Raw genomic sequence first — 22541 nt, 5'->3', positions numbered from 1 at the left:
TTTTGGCAGGAAAATGAGTACTGAGTCTCAGGGAATGTCAGGTGGGTGCGCTGAGGTGGGTACCTGAGGAAGTCGGGGTAGCTAGCTTGGTAGGAAGGCGGTTCTGGGAGAAGATCTTTCCTGTAGCCAATTGCTTGCTGTTTCGGCTGAGCGGCAAGCTCACTAGCTAGCTGGGTGTGTTGGTGGGTTACTGCCTGTAGGAGCTTGTTGATTGGTCAGTTTGGCAGGGTGGGTGGGTGAGTGGGTGGAGCTCTGGCTGGCTTCATGGGGAAGTGGAACTCCAGAGCTGGCTTGGTGGCTGTGTGGCTGTGCATTGTCACTAAGGACTGCCTGGTTGGCTTGGCTGGTGCTGGGGTTGATGTTGGTGTTTGGGTCTGTGTTTGGTTAGGTGTCCACAGTGTTTCTAAGGTCATGCTGGTTGGCTTGGGAGGTGTGCGGTTGTGCATGTTGCTTGGTGTCTGTACTCTCTACAGGGGCTAGCTGGTTGGCTTGGCTAGTTCTAGGGTGGGAGTTTGGCTCAGGACCTAGTGGATATTTGGTTCAAGACCAGGGTGCCTACTTGGCTCAGGACTTGGTTGGGTGTTTTAAGTTCAGGACGGGACTGGGTGCCTAAGTACAGGACCTGGCATTGTGTTTCAGGACTGAGGGGCCTGGGCTGGGTGCAAGGTAAGGAGTGTATAAGGGGGGCTTTGGTGTTTGGGTCAAGATCCAGGTGGGTGTTTGGTTCAGAGACCGGTCTATTTGGATCAGGACCTGGTTGAGTGTTAGATTTAGGACCTAGTTGGGCATTTAGATCAAAACATGGTTGCGTGTTACGTTGAGGACTCAGGTGGGTGTTAGTTTAAGGACCTGGGTGGTGACCCAGGTGGGTGTTAGTTTGAGGACCTGGGTGGTGACCCAGGTGGGTGCGTGGGTAGTAAGAGGAGGCGGTGCTTACCTCCGGACCCAGATGTTTGGAGGGGGAGGCCTGGGAACCAAGCACTGGGGAGAAGGGGCTGAGTGGACTGGTGAGGCTTACTGAGCTCATGGGACTGGCAGGACTATTGGTGCTAAAAGAACCTGATGCTCCACTGGCCACTGCCAGAGAGACAGAGAGACAGAGAGACAGAGATAGAGAGATAGAGAGATAGAGAGACAGAGAGATAGAGAGACAGAGAGACAGATGGAGAGACGGAGAGAGAGAGAGAGAGAGAGAGAGAGAGAGAGAGAGAGGGAGAGAGAGAGATAGAGAGACAGAAAGATAGAGAGATAGAGGAGAGGGAGGGAGGGAGTTAGAAATGCATGCAGAACGCTGTTCAGCAATATACTCCTATTGGTTCATTTATCATCTACTTCAGCTAGAGATTCAGCTACAGTTCAGACAGATAGAAAAAACATAGCAGGAGTGGAAACTACTGTACAGTGCATTCAGAAAGTATTCAGACTACTTGACTTTTTCCACATTTTGTTAGGTTACAGCCTTATTCTAAAATGGATGAAATAAAAATGTTTCCTCATCAATTTACACACAATACCCAATAATGACCAAGTGAAAACCGTTTTTTGGATTTTTTTTGCAAATGTATTAAAAATAAAAAACAGAAATAACTTATTTACATAAGTATTCAGACCCTATGCTATAAGACTCAAAAAATTTTGCTCAGGTGCATCCTGTTTCCATTGATCAGCTTTGATGTTTCTACAACTTGATTGGAGTCCACTTGTGGTATATTCAATTGATTGGACATGATCTGGAAAGGCACACACCTGTCTATATAAGGTCCCACAGTTGACAGTGCATGACAGAGCAAAAATCAAGCCATGAGGTCGAAGGAATTGTCTGTAGTGCTCCGAGACAAGATTGTTGACAAGATCTGGGAAAGGGTACCAAAAAATGTCTGCAGCATTGAAGGTCCCCAAGAACACAGTGGCCTCCATCATTCTTAAATGGAAGAAGTTTGGAACCACCAAGACCCTTCGTAGAGCTGGCCGCCCCGGCCAAATTGAGCAATCGGGGAAAAGGGCCTTGGTCAGGGAGGTGACCAAGAACCCGATGGTCACTCTGACAGAGCTCCAGAGTTCCTCTGTGGAGATAGAAGAACTTTCCAGAAGGACAACCATCTCTGCAGCACTCTACCAATCAGGCCTTTAGAATGGTAGAATGGCCAGGCGGAAGCCCCTCCTCAGTAAAAGTCAAATGACAGCCTGCTTGGAGTTTGCCAAAAGGCACCTAAAGGACTCTCAGACCATGAGAAACAAGATTCTCTGGTCCGATGAAACCAAGATTGAACTCTTTGGCCTGAATGCCAAGCGTCAAGTCTGGAGGAAACCTGGTGGTGGCAGCATCATGCTGTGGGGATGTTTTTCAGCCGCAGGGAGAATAGTCAGGATCGAGGGAAAGATGAAAGGAGCAAAGTCCAGAGAGATCCTTGATGAAAATCTGCCCTAACAGTACAAAGACCCTAAGCACACAGCCAAAACAACACAGGAGTGGCTTCGGGACAAGTCTCTGAATGTCTTTGAGTGGCCCAGCCAAAGCCCAGATTTGAACCCGATCTAACATCTCTGGAGAGACCTGAAAATAACTGTGCAGCGACGCTCCCCATACAACCTGACAGAGTTTGAGAGGATCTGCAGAAAAGAATGGGAGAAACTCCCCAAATACAGGGGTACCAAGCTTGTAGCGTCATACCTAAGAAGACTCAAGGCTGTAATCGCTGCCAAAGGAGCTTCAACAAAGTACTGTGTAAAGGGTCTGAATACTTACGTAAATGTGATTTTAAAGTTTTTTATTTTTTTTACATTTGCTAAAATATGGGGTATTGTGTGTAGATTGATGAGGAAAAAACATTTGAATCAATTTTAGAATAAGGCTGTAACGTAACAAAATGTTGAAAAAGTCAAGGGGTCTGAATACTTTCCGAATGCACTGTATGTACGACTATATTGTAGGTTATGTTACTGTGAGGTGCATGCATACCCCGGTGTTTGGCTGTGTCTGTGCCTCTGGAAAGGTTGCTCTTGTGGAGTCCCTCCAACACATCCTGAACTCTCCAGAACTCCTTCTGAATGTGTCTGTGGACCATCTCACTCTGATGGAGGAGAGGAGGGGTGGAGTATGTAGAGAAGATGAGGGAAGTAAAGGTGATTGTAGAAGGATAGAGGAGAGAAGAACATTTGAAGTATAATACTGAATAGATGTAATACTGTTAATAACTTGTTGTTATTGTAGTCTTCTATTAGAAAACAAGTCAGGGAGAGATGTAGCAGCAGTTAGGTGTCTCAGCTATAAGACCAGAGGTAGTGTGAGAGAGTGACACCAGGTAGCCTTATTGTCTAAGAAAACAACAGGGTCACATACATTCATTAGTACACACTATAACAAAACTTCGCAAACATTTCGCAAAGGAAAACCTAAACATGTTTTTTTGTTTATTGGACAAGTTCAGGTACCCTCTTCCCGTTTTGGCCCGTTTGCTTCTGTTTCATTCCTTTATGAATATGACCAAGTTTTATTGAGTTGGTCACAGACACTGCACTCTTATGGACAGTCACTTAAACTATGAGCCAGGTGATACTCCGTGGAGAGGAGGGGGACAGTCAGGTGTTTAATGGGGCAGGTTGACTGTACTTTATACATTCTAGATGATATCATCAGAAGTGTGATGATACATCGGACATGATGAAAATGAATGTTTGTGGTAATTTATTGTTGATGAGTGATTCCTATTCTGTTTAAATTACTGATTAGGAGGAAAGGTTGGACCACCTATTAGCAAGCTAGGATAACACTGTGGTAAGTGACTGGAAATTAGCCAACGAACAGCAATAGAAACTTTAAAATGGAACCACACAGGTGGGTTCATGAGCAGGTGAGATTAGAGATTAGAGTTTCATTCTATTCATTTCCTTTCTAAGATCCATATTCAGTGTTCGACTGGCGACTGGTTAGAAACACAGGTTTTGGTAACTTTGTACTCTACAATAAAACATCAGAAGCTTTCGGTGGGTCATAGATGAAGTGGCCAGTGTACCTGCCCGCCTGCGTTGAGCTGTTCCCACAGGTCTCCATGGATAGCATTGACCTCGTCCTCCAAAGCTTCAAACTCCATCCGACTGGTGGTCAGAACCTGGACAGCAGGGGAGAGAACACACACTCAGAGCCTGGAACACACACTCAGAGCCTGGAACACATACTCAGAGCCTGGAACACACACTCAGAGCCTGGAACACATACTCAGAGCCTGGAACACACACTCAGAGCCTGGAACACATACTCAGAGCCTGGAACACACACTCAGAGCCTGGAACACATACTCAGAGCCTGGAACACACACTCAGAGCCTGGAACACACACTCAGAGCCTGGAACACACACTCAGAGCCTGGAACACATACTCAGAGCCTGGAACACACACTCAGAGCCTGGAACACATACTCAGAGCCTGGAACACACACTCAGAGCCTGGAACACACACTCAGAGCCTGGAACACACACTCAGAGCCTGGAACACATACTCAGAGCCTGGAACACACACTCAGAGCCTGGAACACATACTCAGAGCCTGGAACACACACTCAGAGCCTGGAACACACACTCAGAGCCTGGAACACACACTCAGAGCCTGGAACACATACTCAGAGCCTGGAACACACACTCAGAGCCTGTAACACACACTCAGAGCCTGGAACACACACTCAGAGCCTGGAACACACACTCAGAGCCTGGAACACACACTCAGAGCCTGGAACACACACTCAGAGCCGGAACACACACTCAGAGCCTGGAACACACACTCGGACCCTGGAACACACACTCAGACTCTGGAACTATGAACACTATTAGTGTTTTTCCTAAATCAAAAAGAGGCTTGGGTGTTGAGTGTGGCAATAGGCACAGTTTTTCCTACGCATGAAAAACCCTGATTGTATGCTGAAGCCTCTAGCCTTATAGTCACTTTCTAAAGCAACCATTGACTATACAATATCTATCACACTGGAGTAGGAGAGTTGTCCTCTGATGGTGATCAGATCTTCTAGATTATAGATGAGATATTGTAATATTTTAGATTCATCCCCCATATATCTTATACAGGATACCTGAAAGGGATCTCCTTGATTTACTTATAGATTATATGTGATATCTAATGAATCACTATGGATTATCATGGATTATGCCTGGCTATGTATCTTTCTTACACTGGATGCCTGGGAGAGTTCTCCTCTGATGTTGATGAGCTGGTTTTGCAGTGTCTCCTTCTTCAGCTGAAATTTGTCTGCAGCCAGCAGCTGACCCCGGTACAGCTCCATCTCCTGGTGTGTGGCCACCAGCGCTCCCTCTAGGCTGTCCTGGGAACAGCAGGTAACATCAGACATGTCAGAACATGGGTTGGCTACTTTTATGGAGTAGGGTGAAGTTTCCCCTAGACACTGACCTTGGGTCAGTTTTGGAGTAGTGCCGGGAAGCTGATCCTATATATTTACCAAGAGGAAACTCCAGCCCCAGAGCGTACTTTTTTGTTTACTTTCTTTAGCAGCCAAGCATTTTATAGCATTATTCTGGATCGATATGACATAACAGATAGACATTTACGACCTACATTTAATAAGAGAAGCGATAGGACACCTCACATGCCATATATAAAACCTTACATTGTAAATTGGGGTGGCAGGGTTGCCTAGTGGTTAGAGCATTGGACTAGTAACCGAAAGTGTTGCAAGATTGAATCCCCGAGCTGACAAGATAAAAATCGGTTGTTCTGCCCCTGAACAAGGCAGTTAACCCACTATTTCTAGGCCGTCATTGTAAATACAAATTTGTCCTTAACTGACTTGCCTGGTTAAATAAAGGTTAAAAAAAAGTAATACCATGACTGCCTTGTTTCTGACTTTTTATTGTCGTTTTCATTGTCCTTGGACATAATATAGGTGTCTGGTCTGATCTGTTAAGATCTGGCACAGTGGTCTAAGGCACTGCATCTCAGTGCGAGAGGCGTCACTGCAGTCCCTGGTTTGAATCCAGGCTGCATCACATCAAGCCGTGATTGGGAGTCCCATAGGGCGGCGCACAATTAGTTCAGGTTTGACTGGGTTAGGCTGTCATTGTAAACAAGAATGTGTTCTTAACTGACTTGCCAAGTTAAATAAAAAAATAAAATGTAAACCAAGACAGAAAACCTCTCTACCATGGTTCAATGAGGACCTCTGGAGGCAGATGAGAGAATGGCATCTCTCCTTGAAAAAACACTGAAGTCTGGTCAGAATGATGACAGATGTATATTTACAGCACTAAGAAATAAGGTTGTAAGGAATATTTGCCAAAGCAGAGCTCTTTCTTAGAGTGATCAATGAAGCAAAAGGAAATGTCAAAGTGATTTGGGAAAATTTCAACAAACTAACAGGGAGAGGAGCTGAAAAGTCTGAAAAACATTCTGAATGAAAGGTTCATGGGATTCTAAGTCAAGACTGCGATTTCATATCCCAACACTTTTTTGGTTGACTCTGCCAGTGAACTGGCTCAAAGATTTTCAACCAAGACCGCAGTTCTCACTCCCATAGATAATAATAAACCAATATTCAGAATTCCTAAAATCTCAGCATCAGCAGTGCACAGTATTATTAGCTTCTTCAGGAGCTCTAGAACAAAATATGTATTTGGTCTAGACTCTGTATTCCTGAAGAGAATGTTCACTGATTGCCCCCATTGTACATGTGGTTAATCTGTCCATCAAATATGGGTTCTTCCCCATTGCTTGGAAGTCTGCTGCAGTGATACCTGTTTTAAAATCTGGTGACCCAACACTGGTGGAAAATTACCGACCTAAAAGCATTCTTCCAGTGCTATCAACAGTAGCTGATAGATGGGTGGCTGATCATCTGACTGATCACCTCAATCAGGGCAACTCCATACCTCAAATGCAATTTGGATTCAGAACTAACCATTCTACCGAAACAGCCAATTGCTATTTTCTGGAGAGTATTAAATCTAAACTGGACATAGCTGGTGAAGTCAGCACTGTGTTTTTGGATCTTAAAAATACCTTTGAATCACGAGGTCCTCCTATCCAAACTATCCTCCCTTAATGTGTCCACTGAAGTCATTCGTTGGATGTATTCCTATCTGACAAACAGAAGTCAAAGTGTTCGTTTGGGGGACACTCAGTCGGACTCTCTTTACTATAACATTGGGGTCCCACAAGGGTCAATATTAGGCCCCCTTCTGTTTACCATCTATATAAATGATCTCCCACTTGCTTGCCCACAAGTTAACATATAGATGTATGCAGACGATACAGTTCTGTATGTACACTCAAAAAATAGACAACTAGTTGTTAACAAGTTAACTGAAGCTATGGTACATGTTTCTAAATGGATGACTAATTCTTGCCTGCATTTGTATTTGTATTTAGAAGTCAAAGGGTTAAAATTAAATAAAAACAATCGACAAGACTGTATGTACTTCTCTAAGAAATAAATTGATTCTTCCCAATGAGCTGTTCTTGTTAATGGGGAGAATCTGAAAGTTGTGTCTAACTTCAGGTATCTCGGCATCCTTTTGGACTCCAACTTGACATTTAAGAAACATGTGAAGGTGATTAACACGGTCAAGATTGGATTATTCAACTTTAGGATTGTAAGACGTTTCCTTCCTTTGGAGGCCTCCAAACAATATATGCATGCTGTGATCTTCTCACATCTGAGATATTGCCTCACATGCCTCACATACTATTCTGAAACAAATTGAATCACTCTACAAACAAACACTTAAGATTTTGATAACAAACCAAACATTTGTCACCATTGTCATATAATTTACAAACATAATTTATTTAGTCAGGATAGTTTAAGCATTATGTAGATGCAAGCCTTGTCTTTAACATCCTGCATGGTCATGCCCCTCCACCCCTATACTGGCATATCATGCTCAAAGAAAGCACCTCCAGGTTCACAAGGGCATTAACTAGAGGGGATTGCATTGTTCCTTTTCAACACAGTAAAACTGGTAAATCGGCCTTCTCTGTTAGAGCTACAATATACTGGAATGCAATGCCCATGGACTTGAGAAGTTGCACTGATTGTTGCTCAAATCTATCCAAACCTGTACACATGAGTTATCTGTGGTTCCTCATGTAAGATGACAGTTGATGGTAGTGTTGTTGTTGTTGTTAGAATGATATATTTTTGAATGTAATGTATTTGTATGTTGTATTGTTTTAGTGAGTATGTGTATAGTGGCTGTGTAGGCCCTTACCTACCCAGGGACGACAGGTGCAAATTAGCTTTTGGCTAACCCCGGCACATTTACATGGATGTTGCATTATTGTAATATTGATGTTGATTAATGTACATTTTCCCTTATAACTAAATAAATACAATACATTTCGCAACAGGATATACCAATAGACATGCTGTGTCTTCAGCTGGACTCGCCTGGACTTTGCAATGTTTAGTACGCTGGAGCTGGTAGAGTACGAGGGGAAGATTTTAGTGGTAAAACTTCTCTATCTACCTTGTCCATCCTCAGCCTGTGGACCACTTCTTCCTGGTCCTTTAGAATCCTGTTCTGCTCACACAGACGACCCAGAAGTTTCTAGAGCGAGAGAGAGAGAGAGAGAGAGAGAGCGAGAGCGAGAGCGAGAGCGAGAGAGAGAGAGAGGCAGTTCATTAAAATGTCAGAGAACAAATTAAAACATTGGAGGGAGGGTGTTTGCAGGAGTGAGGAAGGTGGCTGAAGGTTGATCGTTTAAGGTAGGAGGAGTGAGGCTGTTTATGGGACGGTTTGATGGAGGGACAGGGCCTTACGCTGGTCTCCATCTCATTGAGTTTCAGTGTAGGGTGCAGCTCCCTGTAGGGGTCATGGAATGGAGGCACCTGGGAAAACAGAGACAGGATTCTTAATACTTACATTATATCAACCAGAACCCTATTCAAACTAATCCTTCATAGACCAAGGGTTTGTAAAACAAGCCACACATCATTTTACAGATGGCTTCAGTGGAATACTTTAGATCAGTGGGAATGGCCCAGACCCACCCAGTTGTAAACAACACTTTATCAATGGCGTAGCACAGAACAGAACTAGTGTAACAACACCATACCATGTGCATAGTACATGCATAGTATATCACTACTTCAGAGTACTGTACATATCACATCGGTATTAATAAGATAATGACAAAAAAACATATATAAATCTGTATTGTTTACGGTATGGAGCAGAGAGCGCCGATAGGGCAGGGTTCCCCAACTGACGGTCCGCGGGCCGAATTTAGCCTGCGGGTGATTTTATTTGGCCCCCCCAAGTTTTCTGCATATTTTATTTGGCCCCCCATTTTTTATTTTTTTTGACATAAAAGACTAAAAACACCAGCAAATCAGCTCCAAGTGATTTTAATTTTGCAATTACATTTTTTGTACTTTTTCTCCCCAATTGGTAGTTACAATCTTGTCCAATCACAGCAACTCCCCTACGGACTCGGGAGAGACGAAGGTCATGCATCCTCCTAAACACAACCCTGCCAAGCCGCACTGCTTCTTGAAACACTGCTCACTTAATCCAGCCACACCAATGTTTTGGTGGAAACACAGTCCAGCTGGCGACAGAAGTCAGTTTCCCAGCACCCGGCACGCCACAAGACAAGGAAATCCCAGCCGGCTGAACCCTCCCCTATCCCGGACAACGCTGGTCCAGTTGTGCACCACCGCATGGGTCTCCTGGTCACAGCTGGCTGTGACACAGCCTGGGATCAAACCCAGGTCTGTAGTGACACCTCAAGCACTGCAATGCAATGGCTTAGACCGCTGTGCCACTCAGGAGGCCCTGGAAATCTGATCTAAAGTATTCCTACACATTTGGGATTCTTGCGGTCAGTTTGCATTCTACTAATTATTTGTAATTATGTTCCGGCCCCCTAACGATCCGCTCAAGAAATAATCGGCCCGCGGCTGAATCCAGTTCATGATCCCTGCAGTAGGGTGAGCTGGAATGCTAACCCCCTCTGTCAAAATGTCAAAGGTCATATCCAGGTCATCTATTTCAGTTTTTCCCAACCCTGGTCCTCGAGTACACACAACAGTACACATTTTGATTGTATCCCTGTACAAGCACACCTGATTCAACTTGTCAACTAATCATCAAGCCCTCAATGAGTTGAATGAGGTGTGTTTGCCCAGGGCTACAATGAAAATGTGTTTTGTTGGGGATACTTGAGGACCAAGGTCAGGAAACACTGATCTATGTCCTTATGGGGGACTGTGATTGGATGGTATATGAAGGAGGATATGACATCACAGTGGAGAAAGAGGGGTACAACAAAGAGGGAGGGTGGTTGGGGATGTTGTAAAGCACTGACATACTATTAGGCTACAGCACAACACAGGATATGACATAGAACACAGATAGAAAGATGAAGAAACATAAAGCACTGTGAAGCAACATGGAGAACTAAAATCGCAAATGAATTGGTAAGACAAAGAAACCAAAAGCCAGTTTTGTGGATAGAGCATAGCATCTAAAATCCACATGCTAGAATAGGGGTGTGTAGGCTTGGGCTGTGTAGAGCTTGTGGGAGACTATGGAGTGGGAGGGGAAAATCCTTAACAGCTTCTACCCCCAAACCATAAGATTGCTGAACAATTAATCAAATGGCCACCCGGACTATTTACATTGACCCCCCCCCATTTGTTTTTACACTGCTGCTACTCGCTGTTTATTATCTATGCATAGTCACTTTACCCCTACCTACATGTACAAATTACCTCAACCATCCTGTACCCTCGCACACTGACTCGGTACCGGTACCTCCTGTATATAGCCTCGTTATTGTTATTTTATTGTGTTACTTTTTATTATTGTTTGCTTTAGTTTATTTACTAAATATTTTCTTAGCTCTTTCTTGAACTGCATTGTTGTTTTTATTTTTGTATTTATTTCACCTTTATTTAACTAGGCAAGTCAGTTAAAGACAAATTCTTATTTACAATGACAGCCAACCCTCCCCTAACCCAGACAATTGTGCACCGACCTATGGGACCCCAGTTCACGGCTGGTTGTGATACAGCCTGGGATCGAACCCAGGTCTGTAATGATGCCTCTAGCACTGTGATGCAGTGCCTTAGACCACAGCGCCACTCAGGTTAAGGGCTTGTAAGTAAGCATTTCACGGTAAGGTCTACACCTGTTGTATTCAGCACGTGACAAATAAAGTTTTATTTAATTTGATTTGATTCTGTCTAGACTACACCTGAGCCCCATGCCCTAAATCACTAGTGACTTGAAAAGCCCTGAAGAGGGCAGTAGTTGACCTCTGCGGAAAGAGAGACCCTGCACAAGGAGTTACACTCTGATACCAGAAACCATGTGGCTACAAGGCAAACAATCTGTGCTACAATGATCCAGACATCTTGGAAACGCATATTAGGGGAAGGGGAATATTGTGAGGGTATAGGGGTCTTTGAGTGGTAATGTTTCCTTCCTTTGGGTTATGGCGTGACTGGGTTATGGTTAGAAACATTATTTGTATTTCCATGATGACTCATGCAAAAAGTTTAAAGGCTTTAGGTGGGTCCCAGTGGAAAGAAAATAATTTGGGGACCACTGTGGGGCCTGTGAGTCATGCTGAAACCTGCCTCTCTGGGATACTCTCTCCTCTCTTACTTGTGAGAAGATATTTGCTCTAGAGGAGAATCGCTCCACCATTCTGATTACATGCCGATAAGGTGATCTCCACCGGTCACCTGGGGCAAAACACTGTCCATCATTCTCCTGGTTGTCACAGTAAAGACAGGAGCTTGGCCCGCAGTAACAGTCCCTGACTAGTGCATTTCTATTCTAATTTGAATTTGAGAATCAAATTGGTTAAATCGAAGAGACAACTTTCTGTTTGTGTTTAATGTTGAACAAAGAGTTACAGTACTTGTAGATCTGATGGGGTGTGTATACTGCATTACCAGAGACTGGTCATTACCATAAGGTGCAAGCAGTCAGTGACAGTGAGACAGGGGAGAGAGGGTAATAGTGGGAGTGAAACTGGAATGTGGTTGTGAGAAACAACAGGTTTTTAGCAGGTAGCAGTGTGGACAACATGGACAATACATCTGAATGCTGTGGCAAACATCACACAAATGCTGTCAACCACACATAGTTTGGAGTTTAGTGTAACCAACAGTTTATGGATGATCCAAATGTCACTCTTCTCAAGACTTCTAGACTCTTCCTTCCCCACCCTTCTCTGTTCTCAGTAGCTACAGTGCCTTCGGAAAGTATTCAGACCACTTGACATTACCACATTTTGTTATGTTACAGCCTTATTCTAAAATTGATTAAATAAACAAAAATCCTCAGAAATCTACACACAAACCCCATAATGACAAAGCAAAAACAGAAATACCTTATTTACATAAGTATTCACAGTGTTTCCATTGATCATCCATGAGATGTTTCTACAACTTGATTGGAGTCCACCTGTGGTAAATTCAATTGATTGGACATGATTTGGAAAGGCCCACACTGGTCTATATAAGGTCCCATAATTGACAGCGCATGTCAGAGCAAAAACCAAGCTATGAGATCAAAGTAATTGTTCGCAGCATTGAATCGAGGAACAAATCTTGGGAAGGGTACCAAAAAAATTTCTGTAGCATTAAAGGTCCCCAAGAACACAGTGGCCCTCCATCATTCATAAATAGAAGAAGTTTGGAACCACCAAGACTCTTCCTAGAGCTGGCTGGCTGGCCAAACTGAGCAATCGGGGAAAAGGGCCTTGGTTGGGGTGCTGACCAAGAACCCGCTGGTCACTCTGACAGATCTTTAGAGTTCCTCTGTGGAGATGGGAGAACTTTCCAGAAGGATGAAGGACAACCATCTCTGCAGCACTCCACCAATCAGGCCTTTATGGTGGCCAGGCGGAAGCCACTCCTCAGTAAAAGGCAAATGACAGCCCGCTTGGAGTTTGCCAAAAGGCACCTAAACACTAAGACCATGAGAAACAAGATTCTCTGGTCTGATGAAATCAATATTGAACTCTTTGGCTTGAATGCCAAGAGTCACTTATGGAAGAAACCTGGCACCATCCTTACGGTGAAGCATGGTGGTGGCAGCATGCTGTGGGGATGTTTGTCAGCGGCAGGGACTGGGAGACCAGTCAGGATCCAGGCAAAGATGAACGGAGCAAAGTACAGAGAGATCCTTGATGAAAACCTGCTCCAAAGCGCACAGGTCCTCAGACTGGGGCGACGGTTCACCTTTCAACAGGACAATGACCCTAAGCAGACTGCCAAGACAACACAGGAGTGGCTTCGGGACAAGTCTCTGAATGTCCTTGAGTGGCCCAGCCAGAGTCCGGACCTGAACCCAGTCGAACATCTCTGGAGAGACCTGAAAATAGCTATGCAGCAACACTCCCCATCCAGCCTGACAGAGCTTGAGAGGATTTGCAGAAAATAATCTGAGAAACCCAAATACAGGTGAGCCAAGCTTGTAGCGTCATACCCAAAAATAATCAATGCTCTAATCGCTGCCAAAGGTGCTTCAACAAAGTACTGAGTAAAGGGTCTGAATACTTATGTAAATCTCACAATCCCATTTTTTTATATATATATATATAAATAAATTAGCAAACATTTCTAAAAACCTGCTTTTGCTTTATCATTATGGGGTATTGTGTGTAGATTGATGAGAAAAAAAAACAATTCAATCAATTTTAGAATAAGATGTAACGTAACAAAATGTGGAAAAAGTCAAAGTCTGAATAATTTCCGAAGGCACTGTAAGTGACCAAGCTTTCCCACTGGGCACAAACTAGTTGAATCAACGTTGTTTCCAAGTCATTTGTTAGTTACCTAGCTTTTACAATGTATTGTGACATAGCACGTATGTGTAAAATACATTGGATTTTGTTTGGTGTGTGAGTGTTCATGTGCATGAGTAGAGGTAGTGGTAGAGCTGTGTTCAGAGATGCCTACGGCACATACCTGTTGATCGAGGTACTCCAGGTTTCTCTGGAGCTGCAAGTCTAAAATATCCTCCTGATACAAGCAGCAGCAATGACAACAGCAGTGACAAGGACGAGGACAGTACCAGTACCAGAGAAACCAGTGAAACCAGTAGCCACAGCATCAGTGGCATCAGCAGATGCAGAGACATAAACCAAGAGTTCAAGGAGAGAGAGTTGTGTATGTAGAGAGAAAGAGAGAGTAACATAGACTGAAATAAAGAGACAGACAGACAGACAGACAGACAGACAGACAGACAGACAGACAGACAGACAGACAGACAGACAGACAGACAGACAGACAGACAGACAGACAGACAGACAGACAGACAGACAGACAGACAGACAGACAGACAGACAGACAGACAGACAGAGTGACAGAGACAAAAGATAGACAGAAAGAGAGAGAGAAGACAGAAAGAGAGGACAGACATATGAACTCACACCAGATACAGCAGTGAAGCACAGCTATAACATACCTTTAGAGACACTGCTGATCTTATTTTAAGCACAGGTAGCTGTCGAGGACAATATTCCCGCTAAGCGCGTGTAGGTGTGTGTGAGGGCTGTAGTCAAGTGTCTCACAAACTTGACATTGGACTCATTGGTCTGTGTCTCTTGATAGTGTAACACGCTTTGGGAGGACGTACCATTTTGCTGTGGAGAGAGGGGGAGGCAGGGTAGTTGTAGTGGTACATTCCTTGGCTTAGCGACCTCCTGTCTCCAGGGTAATCATACTGAAATAAGAGAAATAACCAGGATGTTCTAAGATCACTGCGCTAGCAACACAAAGAAACATCTTCACCAATCACACATTTTAACAATCACTTTGGCACTCATTTCAGAACCTTGATGTCATTTTTCAAAACTCGAGACACAAAACTCACAACCGATGATCAAAATGCACATTATTCAAAACTCGAACACTTTTTCCAATTGCTTGGATACAATACACATAAAGCTAAGATCATTTGTTCATTGAACTAAAATCACCTGTTCAAAATGACACAACTTAACATCAAAGTATTACGATTTCAAAATGCAATTCACACATTACATCTGAGATGACAGTCTGTTCATTTCATTACAATGATCTAACTATCAATTGATACAACTGCTCAAAATGATAAGTAAATGTTGCATTACTCTTAATGCATAGTTTTATGGAAACTGATGAACAATATTCCATGTTTAGATCAGGAAAGTGTCAGGATAAGATAAATTGACACCAATTACCGTGGAACATGAACCAATTGGACTACATTATCTATGGATGTAATATTTCATCATCATTCTTTATCAGACACTGTTTCTATGGTCCCATGTACCACTTTTCCGAACCTTGTTTTCAGATTTGACATTACTGACATTTGACAGTACACTCACACGGCCACTTTATTAGGTATACCTATCTAGTCCTGGGTAGGACCCTCTTTTGCCTCCACAACATTTCACAGTGTTGTACGTTAAGAGATGTCCTTCTCCACACCACTGTTTTAAACGGCTGTTGTTGTTTAAACGGCTGTTGTTTATCGCACCATTCTCTGTAAACTCTAGAGACTAGTGTGTAAAAATCCCAGGAGGGAAGCTGTTTCTGAGATGCTGGAACCACCATGTGTGGCAACAACAAACATACCACGGTCAAAGTTGCTGAGATTACGCATCTTGCCCATTCTAATGTTTGGTCGAACAACAACTAAAGCTCTCTACTCTATATGTTGAGTTGCAGGCAGCCACATGATTCGCAATATAGCGATAGCATGGAGCCGGCAGGTGATCCAGGCCACAATAGAGGTCAAGCAGTGGGAGGAGGAAGACGTAGTGGTCAAAGGAATGGCATGGGACAAGCACCGCTTCTGAGAGGTGGCCGTGGGCCTCGTTCGAGAGGTGTGGGGGAACGTGGTAGAGGACAAGGCCACGGACCAAGACAGCGGCACAAAAGCAAAGAGTGTTCAATGAAATCCGAGCAATCGTTGTAGACCATGTGGTAAATCATGGCATAACAATGACTGAGGCAGCTACAATGATTCAACCAAACCAGAGAAGATCAATCGTGGCCTCAATCATGAGAACTTTCCACAATCAATGAGAACCAGTAAGTCTTCAGCATGCACTAAACATTAGGCTACTCTCAATTGTCAAATGACTGTATACTGCATGCCAATGTGTACCACAGAGTAGGTGATGTGACTAAATGTGTTCTTACTGTAATTTTCCCTGCAGAATTGAGACAAGGCCAAATAGTGGACGCAGAGGCAAAATTCCAACTGACCAACAAGAGCGGGCTGTGGTCAATTTAGTTCGGGCCAGAAATGATAATCGCCTTACAGAAATTCGGCAGAACATCATGGACTATGATGACATGTTCAACAATGTGGAAGCCATAAGTTTGCAGACTATTGCACGCATGCTGAAAAGGCACCAGGTGTCTCTAAAACAGCTATGCCATGTGCCTTTTGAAAGAAATGCAGACAGAGTGAAGCAACTGAGGACTGAGTATGTTCAGTTTCAAGATTCCTGTTGTGAAAAATTCACCAAAAATTCTACATCATTGTAATCAGTAATTCTCTTTCCAAAATGTATTTTTAGAGGATGATGGAGCTGGATGCTGATGAAAACCATCACAAATTCCTCTTTTTGGATGAGGCAGGCTTCAACCTGGCCAAGACAAGGAGGAATTTCATTGGCCAGCGGGCAACCATCCAAGTACCTGGACAACGTGGGGCCAACATCACCATGTGTGCGGCTATATTGGAAGATGGTGTGGTGGGACACAGACCTCGCATTGGCTCATATAATGCAGCTCTCCTTGTGTAACCTTCTTGATGAGCTAAATCAGGTCTGTAGAGATGATGGCGTGACCTATGTCATTGCGTGGGATAATGTCAGGTTCCACCATGCTCAAATGGTGCACGCATGGTTTCAGGCCCATCCACAATTTACCACCCTGTACTTACCCCCATACTCCCCTTTCCTTAACCCGATTGAGGAATTTTTCTCCACATGGAGGCGGAAGGTATATGATAGGCGCCCTCACGAACAAGCCACCCTTCTCCAGGCCATGGATGACACATGCAATGACATCACGGCAAACCAGTTTCAGGCCTGGATTCACCATGCCCGAAGATTCTTCCCAAGATGTTTGGCCAATGAAAACATCCATTGTGATGTGGATACGAACCTGTGGCCAAATCCACAATTGATGGAAATATAGAAGTACAGTAATCAATACTTTGTTTTGCTTTTTACAGTAAGCCAGGTGAGGAACACTACAGTTGATGTTTTACTGTAGTTTTTTCTTTTTTGTAGCTAATTATTTTAGCTTTGATTCAAAGAAACCTATGTTGTGATTTTATTATATTTCATCAATAAATTTAAGATTTTGTTAAATGATTCCACTGTGTCTGTAGTATTCTCTCTACTAGTCCTTTTACAGTGATGTATTACGTGTAGTACCATAATGAAACATCACATCTTTTGTACTACAATATTTAATGATTGTACAAACAACTACACAGTGAAACTATCAGTATCTTGTGTGTGGGTGATCTAAATTAATGTTCCTATGGTATTTCATGATAAACGAGATATTTGAACCAATGATTCTGCAAGTGCAAGGTTTCTTTAAGGATATGAATGCACAATGCAATGTTTTGAACATTGGACAGACTGTGTTACAAGTGATGACCGTTTTGTGTCCAGAGTTTTGAAAAATGACCTCAAGGATCGGAAATTAGTGCCAAAGTGATTGTAAAAAATTGTAACACATCTACCATCTGGTATTTTTCCCCCAAAATTATTGTCGGGCATAACAAAAAATACCCTGACATCTCCCACACACACAGCGCACACACACACACACACCCTCTCCCCTCTCTCACCTTGGGTGAGCTCAGTGATCTCCTCAGTCCGTACACAGAGGGGTCAGCGTAGATCACATCCTCCTGTAGCCTGGTTGGTCCTCTGTCAAACCGGGCCGAGGGCGAGCAGATGGGCGAGGCAAAGCTATGAGGGCCGGGTGAGTAGGGACCAGCCGAGGATGAGGAGGGGGACCTGGGGACGGACCTAGACCTGGGCTGAATGGAAAGACGCCTCATGGAGTTCTGGGCTGCATCCATCTGGTTGTAATAGGCAGGGCCGGGTGGGGGACCATATGGGTCTCGAGGGGGCGGGGGTCTGTCCCGTAGTGAGCATCTCTTATCCTCGTTGGTCCAGCGAGGGGGGCCCAGGCGGTCGTAGCCCACGGCTGACACAGAGCAGATGCTGTCGGGGCGTACGCCCAAGGGGTAGAGGGGGTACTGCTCCACGTAGCCCGGACCACCCACCACGCTACCGTAGACACTGTAGTAGTCAGCTGGAACACCCCGGTTCACTGTGTAGTAACGAGAGGTACTGGGGGAAGATAAAGAGAGAGACAGAGAGATAGTTAAAGGGAGACATGAAGTTGTAGACACACAAAAACAGCTCTCTTACTCATTCTCTCTCCCATCCCCTCCTCTCTCTCTCGCTCTCTCCTGCTCTCTCTCTTTCTTTCTCTATCCTCTCTCACCCATCCCTCTCTCTCGCTCCCTCTTTCTCTCTCTCACCTGTTCATGTCCTCCTGTACAGCCATGACTCTGCGCTGGTTGACCCACTGCTGTAGCTGGGTCATGGAGCTCTTCCTCTGGGCCTGTCTCTCAGGGTTCGTCCGTGGCACAAAGCCCCGTCTCAGCACCACATTCTCAGGCTGCTCCCGTACCTCCCTCCCCTCTCTCATCCCTCCCTCTGGAGGTCCCTGGAGCGGCCGCCCGTTACCCTGGGGGGGTCCGTTTGGGGGACCGTAGGGGCCCCACCCATTGGGTTGGTGATGAGGATGGTGTGCACCCCCAGGTCCAGGCCCTCCTGTCCTCTCTCCCTCCATCCTCCCCTCCTGCTCTGAGTTGCTGGTGGAGGGAAGGGGCGTTTTCATGGCGTCGACCCCGTTGACCTTGTGATGGGCGGTTTTTCGTGGTCCGCGCTCTGGGTCTTGGAAGTCCGTCGTCTGGCTGTTGTCCTCGATGTATGTGTGTGTCTGAGTGTGTGGTTCAGGTCCTTTGGTTACCAAGGTGTTACCATGGAGTTCCGCTGTGGGTGTGGTGGCCTCTGAGTTGATGGTCCTGTGGGGAAGGGAGAGAGTTAGCGTGTGTGTGTATTTGTGTGTTTGTGTGTGTGTATTTTAATGTGTATTTGTATTTTAATATGGATCCCCAATGGTAGATGCCAAGGCAGCAGCTACTCTGGTGTGTGCATGCTTGCGTGTGTGTGCGTGTGCATGCTTACGTGTGTGTGTGTGCGTGCTTGTGTGTGTGTGTGTGCTTATGTGTGTGTGTGTGTGTGCGTTTGCATGCTTACGGTGTGTGTGTGTGTGTGTGTGCATGCTTGCTTACGTTTGTGTGTGTGTGTGTGTGTGTGTGTGTGTGTGTGTGTGTGTGTGTGTGTGTGTGTGTGTGTGTGTGTGTGTGTGTGTGTGTGTGTGTGTGTGTGTGTGTGTGTGCATGTGCGTGTGTGCTTGTGTGTGCGTGTGTGCGTGCGCGCGTGTGTGCATGCGTGCGCGCGTGTGTGTGTGTTTGTGTGTGAGTGCGTGTGTTTGTGTGTTTTTGTGCGTGTGTGTGAGTGCGTACTTGCTTACGTGTGTGCGTGCATGCATGCGAGCGTGCGTGCTTGTACAGTATGTGTGCGTACCTCCATGAAGGGAGTATGTGGACAGCCTCGTTCATAGCGTCGACCCACTCCTCCTGTTCCTCAGCAGTCTCAGCGCTGAAGTAATACGTGCGTGTTCCTGCGTGTTCAGCCTGCATACAGAACACAATGTGGCCCTTAATCTCACCTTCCTCCTCTTCCTCGTACCAAACCTGTAATAGACAGACAGAGAGGAGACACAGTGTTAGCCAGAGCCTTCCTCATATGAAGCATCATCATCATCACATGCATGTATTTTAATGTTGCATTGAATAATTGCCAATGACCAACAAACACAGCTTGACTAATAGACATCATGACTAGTACACAGCTTGACTAATACACAGCTTGACTAATACACAGCTTGACTAATACACAGCTTGACTAGTACACAGCTTGAATAGTACACAGCTTGACTACTACACAGCTTGACCAATAGACAGCTGGACTAATACACAGCTTGACTAGTATAGTGAAGTAAGATGAAATAGCTGTATTTACATTGCTAATATCAGCAAATACTGCACAAAACGTTTCATTGACTGATGTATTGGTGAATAGTCACAACATGCAAACCACAGTCAGTTTAGATTACTCAGAAAACAGCCCAGGTTAGTTGTGAGTATACAGCCTTTAGATGGCACTGCAGTTATCAAATCCGTGATGCATTGTGGATAAATTGTGACTGACTGATCTACAAAATATATATTTATAATGAAAGGTGATTTGTAGATCAGTCAATTGTGTATTGCCTGCAATGTTGCATGCAATGTCAAAGCCCAATAACATGCCCAATAACATGTAGTTTAAAAACATTGTCTGGATCCACAGACTCTTGAGAGTAAAACCAACCAGGTGAATCCAGCATCTCACTCTTTAACAGTTAGTGACCAACACCATGCAGTGAGCAGAGTAAGCATGCAGTTGGGAGAAGGAGAAGAGAAAGGGTGAATAAAGGGTGAAAACTACCTACATGGAACAAGATCCTCTGGGGAACTCTACACAGGCACAATGGAGGACAGCTATGCCCGGGGGTCCTCGCAGTTTGGGGAGCGAGGAAGGAGAGGAGAAATTGGTGAGGGTCCGAGGTTATAAAGGTGAAAGTTCAGAGGTCAGAGCACTTTGATTGGAGGGGTACGCAGAGGGTTATGGTGGGCAAGGGGTAAGGGTGAGGGTCCTAGAGAGAAAGGTAAGGGTAAGGATCATATTCTAGACAGAGGTAAGGGTAAGGATCCTATCCTTGACAGAAGTAAGGGTAAGGATCCTGTCCTTGACAGAGGTAAGGGTAAGGATCATATCATAGACAGAGGTAGGGGTAAGGATCATATCATAGACAGAGGTAAGGGTAAGGATCATATCATAGACAGAGGTAAGGGTAAGGATCCTATCATTGGCAGAGGTAAGGATCATATCCTAGACAGAGGTAAGGGTAAGGATCATATCCTAGACAGAGGTAAGGGTAAGGATCCTATCCTAGACAGAGGTAAGGGTAAGGATCCTAGACAGAAGTAAGGGAAAGGATCCTATCCTAGACAGAGGTAAGGGTAAGAATCCTAGACAGAGGTAAGGGTAAGGATCCTATCCTAGACAGAGGTAGGGGTAAGAATCCTAGACAGAGGTAAGGGTAAGAATCCTAGACAGAGGTAAGGGTAAGGATCCTAGACAGAAGTAAGGGTAAGGATCCTATTCTAGAGAGAGGTAAGGATCCTATCCCAGACAGAGGTAAGGGTGAGGTTCATATCCTAGACAGAAGTAAGGGTAAGGATCCTATCCTAGGCAGAGGTAAGAGTAAGGATCCTATCCTAGACACAGGCTCATATTGCTGTGAAACTCAAGGATCCACAAATATCCTGCAACAACTGGTATCCTGAAAGAAAAACTGGTTATTAAGGAGAAAATACATCCATTAGCTTTCCTGTCCATTCCCTGATGTCATTGTGATTGGTAAAATAGCTCACACTTCGTTGCAATATACACAACATCAACATGCAAAGGTAACGTGGGTGATATTTACTGTAATTTCTTTCATCAGCCACATGAGTGCAGTAGAACCATATCAGGTTAAGAGATGCATATGGAAGTAGGACTATAATAGTAATTATTATATGTTATTATATTGTGCATTATCTTGTTACATCACAAGTCAGCAGAGATAAATAAGACAACTATGATCAGTTACTGAGCTAAAAGGGCACAGGTGCACGGAAACACATCTGATGTGCCCTAAACAGGGTGCAGGTAAGTTGAGCCATAAAATGGTTTGTTTCTATGTACCTAGTTCAAAACATGTAATTTTGTAGGCATAGTACCCATTCTGTCAGTTACATATAGACCTTGGACCGCAAACTCCTCAACCAGAAACCCCTAAGGACTTGGTAAATATGTGAGGAATACTGCCTCTGGTACTGGCTGGCTGCTGTCACAGAGAGACATAGGGAGGAAGGGAGTGCCTTGTCTCGTGTAGCCATACCTCAAAATTACATTGTTGTCAGGCCTCATTTGGAGTTCTGGAGAATTTTAGTATTAGCCGAAACGGCTACAATGTTCTGCTTCCAGTGACTACATTTTTTGGGGGAAGTTACATTTCAAGAACCCTCCCCCCATATGCCCATAGAAAGGATGTTATGTTCATCACTGTTTTCAGATCGGGTAGGACACATTTTACAGAGAGTTGTTGGATATGCTGGTTTGTAACATTGCAGAAAATGGAAGAAAACCTGCAAGAAAAACTGAATTCTGTTTTGCCAGAACTGTGCTCTATACACACAATTGAGTCAATGAAGGCATTAAAACTCCTCTCCATCCAAGCAAGGCATTTGATTGGTTTGATGCGTTGCGAGGCATCACTGATTTACACTGGATTTCCTCCCCTTTT

General features: G+C 44.4%; 1 protein-coding gene across 7 annotated transcripts in view; it reads right to left on the bottom strand.

The window, feature by feature from the left end:
* Positions 1-22541, bottom strand: part of LOC106583501 (pleckstrin homology domain-containing family A member 6) — a 201901-nt gene that overhangs the window by 29739 nt on the left and 149621 nt on the right. For 4 of the 7 annotated variants that reach the window (XM_014167754.2, XM_014167751.2, XM_045705143.1 and 1 more), the window contains 10 exons: positions 19670-19839; positions 18556-19104; positions 17851-18361; positions 14620-14706; positions 8781-8849; positions 8488-8568; positions 5178-5327; positions 4014-4109; positions 2960-3071; positions 938-1077 (listed from right to left, as the gene is read on the bottom strand). In XM_014167754.2, coding sequence (XP_014023229.1) covers positions 938-1077; positions 2960-3071; positions 4014-4109; positions 5178-5327; positions 8488-8568; positions 8781-8849; positions 14620-14706; positions 17851-18361; positions 18556-19104; positions 19670-19839 — 1965 coding nt within the window. Of the gene's footprint in view, positions 1-937; positions 1078-2959; positions 3072-4013; positions 4110-5177; positions 5328-8487; positions 8569-8780; positions 8850-14619; positions 14707-17850; positions 18362-18555; positions 19105-19669; positions 19840-20639; positions 20844-22541 lie in introns of those variants that run through there. The other 3 variants (XM_045705142.1, XM_014167759.2, XM_045705144.1) reach the window with 2 other exon arrangements.

The sequence above is a fragment of the Salmo salar genome, chromosome ssa22, assembly GCF_905237065.1.
Source record: "Salmo salar chromosome ssa22, Ssal_v3.1, whole genome shotgun sequence".
Lineage (NCBI taxonomy): Eukaryota > Metazoa > Chordata > Actinopteri > Salmoniformes > Salmonidae > Salmo > Salmo salar.
Note: the sequence above shows the minus strand (reverse complement) of the source record. Positions and strands in the feature narration are given on the sequence as shown.